A 17448-nucleotide genomic window follows, 5' to 3' on the forward strand; every position below is an offset into this window, starting at 1 on the left:
GAGGTACCATGGCACACATTAATGCACATAAAAATAATGTATTTAAACAACAATATATCGTACTACTCATTAGACACAGTCCCCCTCCCTCTCTCTAAGATTCCCGCTTACTTGCCATCATCTGGAGGCTCTTCCCTATTTCTAGTTCACTGGTACACTTTTGTTTTCTTTTTTACAGTTCAGTATGTATGTGTGTGTGGACACAAAAGGCGCATGTGGTAGTCAGCGGAGGCATTGTTTTGCGTTCACAAAGAGGTTTTGGGGGACTGAACTCAAATCAATAGCCTTAGAAGCAGACACCTTTAGCAGATGAGTTGTGTAGCTCTTGGGCACAATCTTATGTGTAACACGCGGCCACAGTCACCTTAAAATGCACATTCACTGGTAGAGCACTTCCCTAGCAAGCGCAAGGCCCTGGGTTCGGTCCCCAGCTCCGGAAAAAAAAAATGCACACTTACTATTTCACTCACCCGTCACTCTGACTCACAGTTTATAAACAAAATTCACATTTACCCTTAGTTTTGCTACCTTTCTACTGGCAAGTGCAACTAGTCCCCTTTATTTATTGGGACTAGTATCACCTGGTAATAATAACCCACATAAGGTAGCTGCCTTTACAAATGTGAGCGCTTAGAATGGCAAGCAGGTGAGAATGGGGATGGGGTCTGCTGTCGAGCATGCCTCAGGTCTGTACCCCAGCTCCTACAGTGAGCAACAGTGCCAGGAGAATCCCTGAGAGCTCACAGGCAAGTAACCAAGTACACACAATGGGGAGACCCTGTCTGAAACAAGGAGAAGGCAAGGACCAACACTTGTGCTCCCATACACACACACAAGAAATTACCAAGAACAGCAGCAAAACTGAGAACATCAAAACCAATCTTTTGGCCATGATCTGTATATATTCCTACAAGAACAGGTGTGTGTTGGAGTGGGTATTAAAAGCTGAACGAGGACTAAAGCAACACCAACCACAACCATAAAATCTTTTCTGTGGTGATCGTGAACATTTGATGCTTATTAGTAAAATTCCTGCCTATTTTATGAATCTCATTGTTAGGCTGAAGTTCACTTCCAAGTCATCAGAAATATATTGATAATGTAAAGATTAAACTTCAAGGAACTTCCATAATTTTCACATTTAGATGAATTAATTTGCACATTTAGCTATGAACTTTGTAGAACAGGCTTAAAACTTAACAGTCTTTCTGGGTCAGCAGATTTTATACACACCGTCACAGGTGCCCACACAGGATACAGAGAGCCACATAGTGTGCACAGAAGGAGAAAGCTGGGAAACCACTGCCAGTGAGCACACAACTCACTTGGCCTTTAACCTGCAGACTTAGACTGAACTCCAGATCATCACATTTAAAAGTATCATAAAGCAGCAAGTGGACCAGAGAAGGAGGTAGGCAAGGATAGAACATGTAAAGAAAAAAAAAATCAATGAGACTTTAAAACCAAATTGTAATGGTAACTGAACTCTGTCCTGATGATTTTCTGACTCAGAGAAAGATGGAGAATCTCAAAACCCCATGAAAAACAAAACCAAAAGAAATGTTAATTAAAATGCATGACACAGTATAGCACATTTCTCTTAAGTTTCATATAAATAGCACAAAGGAAAAAAAATACCACAAAACTTTGTTACTTAAGAGCCCCAAAGGGAAGGAAATAAATGCACCCCCAACAGACTTTTTATAAATACTGTAGTGTCTCTGTGTGAAGCAGCTTGTAGAAAAGGGTATTTGTAAAGGCTTCCAGGAAACAAGAGTTAACAGTTTTGTTACTGCTGGGGTAACAGGGTGGGAACCAGGTTCATCAACTGTGAGCCCCTATTTTGCTAGACTGGATATCAAGCATCCAAGTGCTCAGCTAGGGCCACTGCCAGACTCAAGGACATCAAAGCAGACAGGCCTGCCTCTCCACGGCCCGAAAGAGCCTGTAGCAAAGCAGCCCCGTGGTTTTCTATCTACATATAAGAAGGAGAGCAGCTTTTGCAAACACTGGCCGGGAAATTCCTCCCACAAACAGAGTTTATCACCCCCTCCCTTGTAGTGGCTTAATCCTTTAATTCGTTTCAATGCCAAAAAATAGGATTTCCTGAGGACTGCCACAGGATGTGCAACAAGCAGCAGGGGCAAGGGCTTAACGTTGTTGATTCAATATAATCAAAAGTTTAGCAGAATGGTTGCTAATGCACAGTCAGTAACACAGGGCCTTGAACAAAAGGAAGAAAAGAGGCCAAGAGCCTTTGAAAAAAAATAAAGAACCAAATTTTAAAGGGTGCCAAGTCATTCAGGATTGAGCCCCTCCCCTTCTCCCTTCCTGTCTTCTCGCCTTCAGACTCAGGACCTTTAGCATGGTAGACAAGCATTCTAACCACTCAGTTACTTCCCTTGTCCAGGACAGATTAGTCCACCCTCTGTCGGAGATAGAACACAGATAGCACTGCTACTTTAGACAGAACCAAAGGGATGAGGGATTGCCTACTGTATGCAGTGTGGTCCATCTCCAGTCCCACAGGGTAGCAAATAAGCAAGTACTGGAAAAGGCTGGCTTGAGTTTAAGAAAGTAGTTTCCGAGTCAGGAGACAAGGCAGTTAAATAATGTTACAAATAATGAACATTAAAGAAAACATTCTACTGTGGTCAAGGCCATTTGTATGTTATTTACTAAAACTCTGGAATTTCCAATTAACAGGCTACAACAATATGAGTAATCAAAACAGAAAAGGAAAACAAAACATTAATTCCAAGCAACCTCACCAATTCTGACCTCAGGTCTGAATCCACAATCCTTCTTCCCCAGCTGACTTCTGACCCCCACCATCCCCACCCCCGTGTAAGGAGTCAGGGGCCGTCGGCAGTTAGGTCTCAGAAAATGATGAAAACTGGAGCTTAGCTTTATCACCAACATCTCATTCTTGCCCTCCAATGTATTTTTTTCTTTTACAGTAACCAATGTCTTTAGTTTTGGTTCCCTCTGATGTAAACAGGCTTTAAAATCTAAATAAATAACATTTAAATCTTCTAAATGCTAGCTTGCTTTCAGACTGAAGTGTTCTTTAAAATGCCATGAGCCTCGTGACAATAATTATCAGAGGTCTGAGTAGAACATACTAGAATCCTTTGGAGATGGGGGTGGAAGACAGGGTCCCACATAGCCCAGGGTGGCCTTGAATTTCCAACCCTCCTGTGATTACAGGCATGCAGCTGGCTTAGAAACCTCATTTTTAACAAATTCCACAGCAACCGTGCTAAACTCAGGATCACACTGGGTTGCTCTTGTACCTTATTTTTAAGCTTTCTTGCATGTATGAACAAGGTCAAAGACTGCCATGTTAAGATGCCTCTCGTGTAAGCAGATTTGGGTGAGAATCCTGCCAAATCAGATTAGAGAAAATCCCGACTGTGGTGTCTTATTGCTGTCTGCCTTCAGCAAAGACTCTGAAGGTAAAGAGCCCCTTGCCCTGATAGCTCCTCTCCACTGGCTCAAACTCTGTTCTTTAACAGCAAATTCCTGTATTTCCTGGTTGGAGTCAGAACTAAACTCAATTAATTGCTCTTACCTAGGGCAAGGCCTCGCTGTAGCTAGCGGTCTCTGTACCTACGAAGTCTCTCTTGCTTTACTATATTAAAGAAACATCATGGAGCTGGAGGTGGAGCTTAGAGGCGGATAGCTGGTTTACTATGTGCCAGGCCTGGGTTCATCACCCAGAGGTACAAACTTTAAAAGTAAAAGCATCATTGACAAAGTTTCTTCTTTATCAATGTGGAACTGTGAATATAGATGACAGGAACATACAGATCAAACATTTAGAGAATGAGAAATCAAATGATATAAAATCAATCCTTGGACATATTCTTATCTCTGGGTGGTGAGCTGTCAGAGAATAACTGGTCTCTGTGTCTTGCCACTGGCATATACAAAGGAGTTGTGTAACAACAGACTCGTAAAGAAGAAGGGCTGCTGTGACCAACTCTTCTAGACAAAACCCCACCCCTACAAACAATTCTGGGGGAAAGAAGCGATGTCAGTCATGTTGTGGTGTGCAAAGTTAGATGTGTTCTTCAACACAGACTAGGCCACAGCAGTCACAAAACCAACATGAAAGAAAGTAAAACTATGTGTTAGCTCAAATAAATGGACATAATAATTGTAGGGAAAAAAATCTTTAAATAAATCTCACTATAGGTTTGCAGGCCTCTGATTCAGGGTTCCTTTCCTACTCCAGGGGAACCCAAATGCCTTCTTTAGGTTTTTTACTAAGAACAATGTTCCATTTAATGGCCAAGGGTACATCTGTTCAAAGTATCCGGCTTTAAGCATCTTAATAGCCAGCTTCAAACTGACTGAAGGAAGAACCAAAAAGAAGTTCCTTACTATAAAAAAACTGCTATTTGCGTTTGGATTTTTAAAAAGGAGATGAGAGTGGAAGAAGGAAAAGCTCTTGGTAAAGTGGCTGCTGAGTCAGAGGGAGGAAGTAGGCAGTCAAATGCCCCCACCCTCACCTGTCACTGTCATTTGTCAGGCTGAGCATTCACTAGGAAAATTGGGTGTTTTGTAGAAAATTAGCTGAACAGAATAAGAAAATTAGAAATAGGTCATAAAACAGTTTGCTTTAATAAAACATTAAATATGGTCAGAAGTAGAAGCAGATAGACTGAAAAAAGCCACATCGGACTTGGAAACAAGTAGAGAGAGAACTTGCCCTACATGTGAGCTCCATTTCCTCACCTGTAAAGCCGTTTTAATGCTTACTGATTTTAAAAAGTTAAAGCAAATGGTTAAAAGGCCTTTGTGTTAGACAATGAAGCAGAAGCAGCTAATTTATAAGAGGAATTTTTCCTTTAATTTTTGTTAAGTGACAAGAGACCCCATGGGGGTGGGGGAAAGAAGGAGCTCACTTAAGTGTGCTTAAGCAGGTTAGATCTGGGTTTGCTTCAGATAATTTAAGTTAAGATAAATTAAGTTTCATGGAGGATGTGGTGTGGCAGGCAGAGAAAGCAGGGAGGGAATTAAGAAAGGAGCAAGGTGAACCAAGGAGAAAGCTTCCAGCTTCCGTGATGGAGACTAGTTCTTCCCAGGCATCTCACCCGGCCACTCTGCATGGCTGTTTTCAAAGGCACAGAGCACATCTTGTTCAGCTCCAGCACAGAGTTGGTCCCTGATAAATGCTGACACAAACATGTCTTGACAGCAGTGCTCTAGGCACTAAGTCACAGGACAGGGGGTCTGGCCTAGAGCTCAGCACTGGAGTAACTGCTCAAATGTGCAAGGTAGGAATGAAACCGTTCACCAGAAAATTCGCTCTGCCTTTTTCCTTCTTTTCTGATCACTGCACTTTGCTCATTACCTCTTCTCCCCCACTGATCTGGATGAGTTTCTAAACAATCTCCATTAAAACACAACAATAAAGGAAAAAAGCAGAAAGCGATCCTTCCTGGGCTTGAAAGGCAGTGTTGGGGTGGGTGGAAAGTCTTGAGTAGTGAACAGTTCTCTACAAGATCATATCAATGCTTCTTCAAACAGAGTAGTTTCCATCTCCTAAATTAGTTGTTGACAGTTCCCTGCATCATTTAATACCTCATTAGCAAGTCTATTGCTGGGTTAATTCAAATGGGCCAAACCTAAGTTTAATTAAACTTCAACCTACATAAGTTCTACACTAGTAACAGAATTTACATAGGTTCTTTAGAAGTGAAGTGCAGTGAAGTTTTCTATGTGGAAAATGACTTGTGCAATCACTCTAAAAGCCACCTACTAAATGTATGTATCCGACTCACTCTGTCTTTGATGTGACCATGATGATTTGCATCCAACAACACATACAAAATACTGTACACAAAACATTACATTATTTTTTATCCAACTGCAGTTCTGGAATTTTTATAAACTAAACTAAAGATCTTAGTTGATTTTCATGGATATTTTGATTCATAAAAAGCTCTTGTATCTAAAATCCACTACAGAATATGGTCAGTGATGCATGAAGGGCAAGCTAGCTCTCCAAAATTTGGTGGGCTTTTCAGAATTTCCTGGGTATCCTCTACAATCCTGTTCTGACTTGATATTGCCACTGGAAGAGAGTCACTAACAGCACGATTTCCAATTACAAAAATGACAGTAACTCCAGGGGATTCGGGAAGGGCTGTCCAGGAGGAAGGAAACGGGAGCTGCGAAAGTGAGCAGAAAGGTAGCTCATCCTCCCTGGCTGGCTGCAGCTTTCTGAGCAGTGCTCTTCTCCTAACGGCAGCACAGACTATCTCACTTTGAATCTCATTTTAAGCAGGATTTAATATGCTTAATGAATAATTTTGAAGCTCTACTAAAAAAATAAACAAAACACCCCAATACATTCACATAGTAACATGCAACTTTAATAGAAATAAAAATGCTCCCTCCCCGCCACCTTCTCCCAGGAAGCAGTGCTGGGCTGTCTGCCTTTCCTGGTTTTAAGCTGCACAATGTTAAACTCTTTGTCTTGTTCCATCATTCCTCAGTGGAGTCTGGGAAAGGAAGCCTAAAACATAGTCTTTCTAGAGCATGTTTTCTCTGTGATTCACCACTAATTTGCATGACATTACTATTTCTAATTCTTCTTGTAGCTAGATACCTTCATAAATTTAAAAACATAAATGTCAAATTTTGTGCAGACTTTTTAAAAAAATATTTATTTATTTTATTTATATGAGTACACTGTTACTTTTTTCAGACACACCAGAAGAGGGCATCAGATCCCATTACAGATGGTTGTGAGCCACCATGTGGTTGCTGGGAATTGAACTCAGGACCTCTGGAAGGGCAGTCAGTGCTCTTAACCACTGAGCCATCTCTCCAGACCCAACTTTTTTTTTTTTTTTTTAATTAAGTATAGTAACAATAGTGGGAGAGTATATTGAAGCCCTGGGGAATTTACTGTTGTTTTGTTTAGTCTCACTACCTGGCCCAGGCTGGCCTCAAACCTGCAGTAATCATCCTGCCTTAGCCTTCCACCTACTGGGATCATTGGCATCTGGTAGTATGTTTGGCTGGGGAAAGAATTTAGAAGACTGTAGAGATGTCTGCCAACCTCACTGAAAGGTATCCAAGGTAACCTTGCGAGCACAGAGCAGAGACACACACAGATCACTCTGTGGTTCTAGTGACAGCCCAAAACAGCTAATAACCTAAACATCCATCAACAGAAGACAAGGCTGCCCTTAAACTCTGGAATACTGTAAAACTGCAAACAAGAGACTGAGAGGATCACCTGCAACACAGGGAACTCACAGTGCAATAAACACAGCGAACTGTACTAAGGCGCATACAACATGAGTGACTCGTGTAACATTTAAAAACGCAAACGATAGGGACAGTCCTTATTAGTGGAATCTGGTCTGTTCCTACAAGTGTATTAGAATGTCCCTGACTCATTCCGTATTTCCCTACCCTGAAAACTGTTTAAACACTATTAGGTACTCACACGACTATCCACCTGCTCTCAGCCCTGCAGAACCGAGAATACCAAATAGACTTTCCAATGACTGTACAGTATACACTCCTCTCACTTGTACAGCACTGGGTCAACAGACCCTCATGAGGCATTTCCTGTGAGTGTAGGAAAGACTGCCTTTGTACTGAAGCTCCTCTGCTATCTTCACGAGTAAACCATGGGACATGTGAAATACTGTAATAATACAGCACAACACATTTTTTGTTGCTGCTTTTCGAGACAGGGTTTCTCTGTATAACCCTGGCTGTCTTGGAACTCACTCTGAGGACCAGACTGTCCTAGTCCACCTGCCTCTGACTCCTGAGTGCTGGGTTTAAAGACATGCGCCATCACCACCTGGCAGCACAATATATTTTAGCAACTTAAGCAGACAAGTCTTTTAAGGCAGGGCTGAAATGTGTCACATTTACTCTCCATAGCCTCCTCCTCAGACTTAGGCCCAGCTACCATCAACTTTGGTGATATCCAAGCAAAGCTCATGAAGGTGGGTTTGATTCCGTTAACTCAAAAATTTCAAGTTACTCAGCAAATACAGCAAAGCGGTCCAACACTCAATGAAGAAGCTGACAGATGATCCCCAACCACCTGAGTTGTTCTAATCTTCTAATCTGGTCCCAGACCTGTGAAGTAAAAATAAGCCATCTTTGTTGTGCCCCGACTGAGCTCCAAACCCACAGAAATTGTGACCCTTACACAGATGCCACACCACTAAGCTTTGATGTGGCTGGGGAGGCAGAACCTGGAAAAGCAGTGCTAATTCAACACTTGGCCTGACTGCCATATTTCATTTTCTCATCTGACACTTTCCATGAATACAAATAAGTCACTTATTCATCATACAGTTCTTCATCATACAGCTCTAGGCTAAGAAATGACCAATGTTGATATTGATAGCTGTTAGCTTTTTCTTAGTCTAAACCTATGCACCAAACTAAATAATCTGTATAACAAACTAGTAAGGCACTCTACCGTCTGTCTCTGAATGCATGTGTATCTCATGTCCAAACACACTCCCTCACATCCGGAAGAGAGGCAATACATCTATGTGATTGTGAACTCAGGAGGCAGTTGCCATGGCTCCTATTCTGCGCAACATTAATACTTTCTTCCTGAACAGGCAAAATGCTTAAAACTGAAGCTGATAACACTATTTCCCAAAGTCTCTTCATAGAGGTGTAACAAGGATCTTTGACAGATGGGAACAGATATAAAGTAAGTTTGGGTTTCAGAAAAGTCTTAGTCAAAACCAGACAGACTATTTAACTCGTGCCATGTAGTATACATGTTCATCCATCCATAGTGCCATGTACTATACATGTCCATTATAGTGCCATGTACTATACATGTCCATTCATAGTGCCATGTACTATACATGTCCATCCACAGTGCTATGTACTATACATGTCCATCCATAGTGCCAAGAAGAGCCCAAGGCCGAGGATGTAAAATCCACACATCCACAATGCCTCAGAAGCAGCAAGAGAACAAGTTAAATTAAGTACACATCATACAGCTAATAGAAAACTTCGTTATTGTCTTTTTTTTTTTTTTTGTTGATGAGCTAGGGTCTCTAATAGTACAGGCTGGCTTCAAGATATATAGCTAAGGGTGACCTTGAATAATTTTCTATTTCTGGAGTGCTATGATTATAGTCTTGTATCACAATGTCCCACATCCCACCATTAACAAAGACTTTAAAAAAAAAAAGAAAACCAAAGACTCAATTACCCTCTTTTCATAGTAACTGGTCAACACTGCCCTCTGGTGATACAAAGTAATAAACAAGGCAACATCTTTTACTTTGATTTCAGTTATGTACCTGCATCTCTTTGGATGCATGTCCCACCAACAACAAAAATAGACTTATGATGACCTTTATTATGTATTGTTCATTAAATCAGAAACTTTAAAAAGGTTTGAAATCAAATACATTTACTCTGGAAACATGCTACTGAAGACATACATTACTATGTAGTGAATTATATTTCCACATAAAACGTGTGACTCTGAAGGCAAATGTCCTTAAGTTAAAAGCACAGTAGGACAACAAGAAAGGTCTCATCATGTGTAACTCAGGCATGTGGCACACACCATTAATCCCAGCACTTGGGAAGCAGAGGCTGTGAGCTCAACACCAGCTAGGTCTACACAGAATCCCAGGATAGCCATACATGCAGAAACTCTGCCTATAAAGAAATAAGGGAAGGAAGGGAGGAAGGGAGGGAGGGAGGGAGGAAGGGAGGGAGGGAGGGAGGGAGGAAGGGAGGGAAGGGAGGAGGAAAGGAATGGACAGCGGTAGGGAAGAGAGGACGTATGCGGGTAGGAGAGGGGGAGGGAAAGAGAGTAAGAAGGAAGGAGGAAGGGAGGAAGGGAGGAAGGAGGGAAGGAAGGGAGGGAGGGAGGAAGGAAGGGAGAAAGAGGGAGAGGGGGGGGGGAGGGGGGGGAGGAGGGGAGGAAGGAAGGAAGGGAGGAAGGGAGGGAGGGAGGGAGGAAGGGAGGGAGGGAGGGAGGGAGGGAGGGAGGGAGGGAGGGAGGGAGGGAGGGAGGGAGGGAGGGAGGGAGGGAGGGAGGGAGGGAGGGAGGGAGGGAGGGAGGGAGGGAGGGAGGGGGGAGGGAGGGGGGGGACAGTTATCAAAGTTATTGAACACACTGAAAAGCATCTATGACAGTGCTGCCCTGTTGGAAGCCTGAGTCCTTATTTAGGGAAAAACCTCAACCAAAGCAGCACAACTGCCTGCTAAGGTTTTTCCTAAGCCAAGGAAATGCTTCCTAAAAAAGACTCACCAAGACTGGTGCCATCCTGCCCCATGATGCACTTCATGGAGGTGATGATCTGCTCCATCACAGGTGGTGACATTGACGTGGCGTACACAGCACTGTGAGAATGTGTGCGTAGGTAGTCTATCAGCTCCTGCAGAAGCAGACGCGGCATTTAGAGGACGTTTCTACAGGTGTGTAACTGCCCTCCTTCTGGGTGTTAATGAACCCTTCCCTTCAACAGCCTGGTGTAGGGTGCTAAGCTGAAACTCAAGGTCAGCTAACACCATCAAAGCTCACACACAGCTGGGCAACAAGGATGCAGAAACAGGGCAAAGCCCAAGGTTAATTAAAAGACGAATTAAGAAAGTACTAACTTACTTTTTGACCGACAATGATTTACTTCTAAGTGTCATTTGTGTCTCACCCTATGTGTATATTGCCTGTCATATTCATAAATAACAATTTCCTAGGCTGGGAGTGCACCACTCAGTGATGCAGCACACATCTGGCAGGTGGCTGCTCACGTGTGAACAGCTCTTAGCTGCTAAGCCAACTCTCCAGATCCTCATTTAAATCTTTAAATAAAATATGCATAACAAGAATCCGGTATACTACTGGGTGTAGTGGTATAAGCCTATAACCCTAGTCTCTGGGAAGATGAAGCTGGAAGACTGCAAACCTAAGGCTATTCTGGGCTATAAAATGGGAATGTCTTTAGTGAAGAGGGGTGAGAGCTGTTGATGTATCAAAACAAATAAAAAGAGACAACGCAAAATAGGCAGTTGCTTCTAATTTGCTCACAATTGTATCCCAAAGCACAAATACCTTATACCAATTCTGAAATGACACCTCATATGACTTATCTTTAATTCACATCAATATATCATTTTAAAAAGGATCATTTAACTCCCAAAGTAAGCTTTGTCTCATTAACAAAAAGGTAAAAATCCACAATAAAATCTACCAAGCCTGATTAGAAGCAACTGACAACAGGTCATCACTTACTAGACACGTCTTTCGTCTGTCATCAGTGTCCTATCTGGAATGAATAGACGTCTGTTCATGTCTTCCCAGGAAAAGTCACACAATGTAATGATGTACAACTTAGCAGAATTTACTACAACAAGCCGGGTGAGGACTGTGCATATCCAGAATGACACAACAATCACAGGCCGAGGCCCCTGCCTAATGAGAGTGGAAGTGTTTTCTGTGAGGAGTATAAATGATGCCTGCAGACGCACACCATGTACAAACCAAACGCAGTACTCACAAGTGTTATGTAACACTTCATATAGTAAAGGGCTTTTCTACACACAATTCACAGCAAGAGTGGCACAGACATCTAAATCCAGAAGAGAGCACTGATGAAAGTTACTGGATGCCTTCATATAATGATGTATGAGTCAGCACTGTCCCTAGAATAATATTCCTCTTTGCAACAGCCCTCACTGTCAACATCTAGAAAGCAGCCACCACATTTCTCCATGGGTCTTTTCGTTTAGTGCTGTTTCTTCATTTTTTTGAAACTTTTCTTTGGTTTTTAGAAAAAGCAGTAAAACTGAAATTACAATTATCAAATGTAGCATTTTGGCCTTCAACTTTCGGAGTCAAATAAAGCATGGTGTGATATTTAGAACTCTGACAGGCTAGGGGAGATGGCACATGCAACCCAATCCTAGCCTGTAGAAGGAGGCGGCAGGAGGATCAAGAGGTTAAGTGCTGCACTCTGACCAACAAACAAGGTGGTCACACATTTTCCTGACTTACAGACTTGCAAAACTTCCTGAGTTAAGTCTTCACAGAAGGACTGTGTGAAGTCTGTTTCAAAGCTAATTAGAAAAATCTGCTTCTGAGGTGATCCAACTAGTTTAATAAGTAAATCACCAAATACCTGTGATTGAACAGCCTGGCATCAAAGAAGGACAGACCCTGGTATGGGGTCACAGTTTCCTCTCTGTGTGGCTTCCTTTGCAGTGGCACCATCTTTCCCGTACACTGGTCCATACCTGCCTCATCTAGCTCACACATCAGAATTCTCAGGGTTTGATCTGACTGCCTGATTGTCCAACTCTGGTGAGTGCAAAGAAAACAAGTAACTGTCGGCAGAATTTATGTGACCCATAACCCATTTAGGAAAACTGTGGGAAATCAGTGGGAATAGAAATGGACAAAAAAGGTATAATGAGCTAAGAATGATAAAAATAAAGTATATACATAAGTAAAAATTTAAGAGAAAAAACTGCACTACAAAATTCCTTTTTCTCCTTGGAAATTCTGGATGTACACACCCTTGCCCTGGAAGCCCTCATGAAATTCTTGTAAGAATAAAAAGGGGTTTGAATTGAATGAAACCCACTGTAATCATCAGTGAGCTTCACGTGGAGGAACTAGCTGATACTACATGTCTTCAAAGCACTGCACCTCTTGCAGATGAACACTATTTTCAATGAGTACACAGCTTCTTGCTTCTTGCTTGATGGTTTTGTCATTATCAGCACTGCATATCCTTCTGAAGCTTGCACTTACAGCGGGGTGGTGCAAAGATCCTCAGATCATTGTCGTGGGCTGTACTGCTGACAGAGAACCAAACCACTGGCAGCTTTTGATCCCTTTGGGGGAAAATGTTTAGCTTTTTTTTAGCATAAACCCATGAAGAACCAACAAACACAGAAAAATCAATTATACTAAATCTCTTTCCCTACTGTCATTTCTATTGTGTTATAAAATTTCAGGATCTTCTAACTATAATCTTATGTTAACTTGAAAAGATGCTCTAGCTGTTGTTGCTGCTGCGAGCTAATGCTGAACATGTATCTGCTGGGAGCTAATGCTGAACATGTATGTGCTGGGAGCTAATGGTGAACATATATCTGCTGGGAGCTAATGCTGAACATGTATGTGCTGGGAGCTAATGCTGAACATGTATGTGCTGGGAGCTAATGCTGAACGTGTATCTGCTGGGAGCTAATGCTGAACATGTATGTGCTGGGAGCTAATGCTGAACGTGTATCTGCTGGAGCTAATGCTGAACATGCATCTGCTGGGAGCTAATGCTGAACATGTATGTGCTGGGAGCTAATGCTGAACATGTATGTGCTGGGAGCTAATGCTGAACATGTATGTGCTGGGAGCAAAGGCGAATGCAGTTCTGTCCCTTGCCAGGCGTGGTGGTAGCTCTGGGCTTCCCACTGTACACACTGGGAGTGATTACTCTTTAAAGCTCCAATTATTTAGTTTTAAGAAGAAACTATGAATTCCTACTCTGTGTGGTGCTTGATATACATTTCTTAATGATGTTATAGCTCGTTTTTCTTCTTTTCTGTTTGTGGTACTGATAGTCAAACTGAGGGCAGCACACATGCTGGGTCAGTTCTTTACTACTGAGCTACAGACCTGGCTCATAAGCCAAATTCCATCACAGTCACCTTTGTAAAGGGTACAATCCAGTGGCTTTTGCCATAGTCAGAACTGTGCTATCCTTACCACTACCTAACTGTAGAACATTTCTTCACCCTACAAGGAAACAGTGTACCCATTAGTGGTTACTTTCCATTTCCCTCTCCTTAACATCTGGGAACTACTAAAACTACATTCTGTTTCCACACCTATTCTAGATAAAACATAAGACAAAGAAAACCATCATATGAAATGACCTTTTGATTCATTTCACTTAACATACATGCAAAACGCATCTGTACTGTAATATAGGCACACATCATTTTTAAACCATTACCACATTACAAACCAGCCATATTTACTTTACTAGTAAGGAAACTAAAAAGTTAAAAATGCTTTCCCCAAGGTCTTACAAAGCAGAGACACATTCAAATGCAGACTGTACATGATTTTGCACAGATTCTTAACTGCCTTAGAGATCATATAAAACATTAAAACAAGATAATTCGTAGAGTCTTAGAGCTAGTAAACCTTCTCTTGCTTGTGCATTCCTATTTTCCATTGACTTTGTGACACCCTTTCAAAGTGTGAGCAGAACCCAAACCCAACAGAAGACTACGGCAAACAAGAAGCACCTCTGTGCGCTCGTTTACAAAAGAGTATTCTATATCTCAGACCAGAGTGTAGTTTAGAGAGCTCAAATGAGCTAACAACAAACAATGAACAGAACCAGCCTTTTGCTCAACAAGAGACATGAGTCACTCTCCAGGCATCTGAGGTAGGGTGTCCACCAGCACTAGAACACCGTCCATAAGAACATTCAGGATCCCAATATCCCAGGTTCAGGACCCCACCCACTAGACAGTTCCCAAATCCAACAGCCTTTTGATCTAATTGGTGACTTTAAAGGCCTACTTTACCTTCTTGCCGCCAATGTATCCTCCTGAAGCACCGAAGCTCTTTGTGAATGTTCCCATCATAACATCTACATCCTCAGGATCCAGGCCAAAGTAGTCTACCACACCGCGCCCTGAAGGGCCAAGAGCCCCAATGCTGTGAGCCTCATCCAGATACAAGTATGCCTTGTATTTCTTCTTGAGAGCAATCACTTCAGGAAGGCGAACAATAGACCCTTCCATGCTGGCCAAACAGGGTTAAAAGAACAAAAAACAAAACAGAGACCTTTTAACTCTTAAAATTAGCAACTGTTCACCTTAATTGTTGATTTTTTTTTAGATTATTACTTTTTAAAATAAACCACTTCTGGTTTTAAACTACAGAAAAAATTAAAGTTACAGCAGATTGTTTTTGTGAGGTTAAGGATTAAAGCTGGGGCTAGGAAATATGCTAGGAAAGCACTCTACTCCTACCCACATCCCCAGCCCACAGGAGTCTTCTTAATGACTCTGTGCTCATTAGACATGCCTTGAGTTTCTGCCAGGGGTTCCTTCAGTGGACTGTACTCTAGGTTGCTTTTGGTCATGGTCTTTATCACAACTAAGGCGCACTGTCCAAATTAACAAAAGAAAAACATCTGAAAATTAAAATTTAGCCTGGAGTAAGGAATATAAGTAAATCCTAGCACCAGAGAGGCAGAGTTAACAGCAGAGGTGCAAGGTCAGTGTGGGATACATGGGACCACAACTTAAAAGATACAAGCAAAACCTAACTTTATTTTGATGTTAGTTTGTTTTGTGTGAGGCTGGAGATTGAAATCCAGGACTTCATATATGTTAGACAAGAGTACAAACACTATGCACCAGTCTTGCCATGTATCCCGGGGTGGGGGTGGTGGTGGGCTCAATAGATGGTTCTACTATTTCAGCCTCCTGAATCCTGGAATTATAGTTATGTACCATTTACATGCAGCCTTGTAATTTAATAAATGAGAATCTTTATGTGTAAGATTTTCATAAGCAGTAGAAAAATATCCTCACATAAAGACCTTCGTGCTCAGTGCGTCCTCTGTCTCCAGGTATTTATAACAAGTCACAGCCACTGTCTTCTTAGTTTCCTGAAGAGGCTAGTCGAGCCAGACCGTCAGCTGAAAGCTTGCTGACTTTGCAGGCCTACATCGTGGTTAAGAGTAGTAGAGCAGATTACCTATATATGCCTTCCACGAGGATTAGGATTTTCTTCCAGGGCCTTCTCGTCCGAGGCTGACCATAAACAATGGCATCTTTTAAAAGCTTCTCCAAGCTTTGCATATCTACGGCACAAAGAAAGAATTCAGTCCTAAAGTATCTTTTTCCTAACAGCACTAGAAAGAAGTGAATACACATTTTTATTTAGAAATGTCTCAGACAGCAGAGGGCATCAACATAACTAGAAAAGATGAGTCAATTATTGCTACCTTAGTTGACATCTAAATGTGACAAATGTTCAAAGTCAGCAATGAGATTAAATGACTGAAGTTAATTTTGCTTTAGTTGCTTAGATAGAAAATGTCTACTGTTTTATGTTTTATTCTCTGCCTTTGAACTAGCTTTTCTTCATTTTTAAAATCAAAGTGCATCTCTAACCCAAGCGGTTCATCTGGAAATGAAAGGTGGTTCATACAGAAATAACTGTGTAAAGACCAAGCAAGAGGGGATAAATCACCCCAAATACACATTCCTCTTAAAAAGTGAATATGAACGGACCTGAAGAGACTGCTAAGGGTGTCAGAGCCTTTGCTGTTCTTACCGAGGACCAAGGTTTGATTTCCGGTGCATACACTGCGATTCACTAACATCTTTTAGTCCAGATCTGACCTCTGTGAGCCCCAAGCAGGTACAGGCAGGGAAACTCTCAAAGTGCATGATCTCTTTCCTTTTCCCCAGGATGTTTTCAGTAGCTGCTTATATTAAGCAGACTCTCCTTGCACTGGTTAAAACTAGGCCAGTGTGGGGCACCCATGAGTCTAAGCTTAAGGCGCTCAGCAGTGAGCTGCACTTGTCCCACACGCACGCCATCAGCTGCACTGTTGAGAGACTGCCCAGCTTTGTTCTTTTTCTAATCAGACTTTGATCAGGCAGGGAAATGTAATAAAAACACACAATCGGGTGAAGTAAAGGTCACAACTGTACTACACCTGTCAGTGTTTGCAGGACCACAATCAGCCTGGCAAGAGATGGCAGCACTCACCGCAGCAGTAACCGGCCTGACCCAGAGCACTGCTCAGTGTGGAGAGCAGGAGACAAGCAAATCTGTACTCACTGTTGCTTCCTATGTTTATGTACAGAAAGCTGACGGACAGTAAAGAATGATTCAACATTTTAGACAAACGGAAGACAACAGGAAAAAGAAACCTGAACGTGGCTGTGTACGTCTGCAATCCTAGCACACAGGAGGTTGAAACAGAAGAATCACTGAATTCAAAGACAGCCTATGAATCTATGTGAATTCAAAGACTCACTATGGTGAGTTCCAGGCTAGCCAAGGTTATGTGACGCTCCACTTCAAAAAACAAGGAAGCAACAACAATGACAAAGTATACAAACTTTAGCAAAGGCAGCAATCTATAGAAAGAACGCTCGGGAAGAGCGCCTACTTAAGAAAATAATTTCCATCTTCCTTTTATCATATACCCCATAAATTTCATGTAAATTTAAAGCTTAAATATGCCACAAAACTCCCAAAGAAAAATGTAAGAGAACAGACCCCTTCTTTAATGAAGAAACCATTAAATGCAATCTAAAGGCCAGACATTTGATAAGTCAAAATAGTGAAATAGGACAATACAAAAAGCTCCCAAAATCAATAAAAAGACATCAGTTTGAAAATAGCAGGGGTTGGGGATTTAGCTCAGT

General features: G+C 41.9%; 1 protein-coding gene across 1 annotated transcript in view; it reads right to left on the reverse strand.

Moving 5' to 3' along the window:
• The window catches only part of Sptlc2 (serine palmitoyltransferase long chain base subunit 2), a 78406-nt gene that overhangs the window by 12906 nt on the left and 48052 nt on the right, over positions 1-17448 (reverse strand). The window contains exons 7-9 of the mRNA XM_032908216.1: positions 15761-15866; positions 14578-14797; positions 10286-10412 (exon numbers count right to left, since the gene is read on the reverse strand). Of these exons, the coding sequence (XP_032764107.1) occupies positions 10286-10412; positions 14578-14797; positions 15761-15866 (453 nt within the window). The remainder of the gene's footprint in view (positions 1-10285; positions 10413-14577; positions 14798-15760; positions 15867-17448) is intronic.

The sequence above is a fragment of the Rattus rattus genome, chromosome 7, assembly GCF_011064425.1.
Source record: "Rattus rattus isolate New Zealand chromosome 7, Rrattus_CSIRO_v1, whole genome shotgun sequence".
NCBI classification, from domain to species: Eukaryota; Metazoa; Chordata; class Mammalia; order Rodentia; family Muridae; genus Rattus; species Rattus rattus.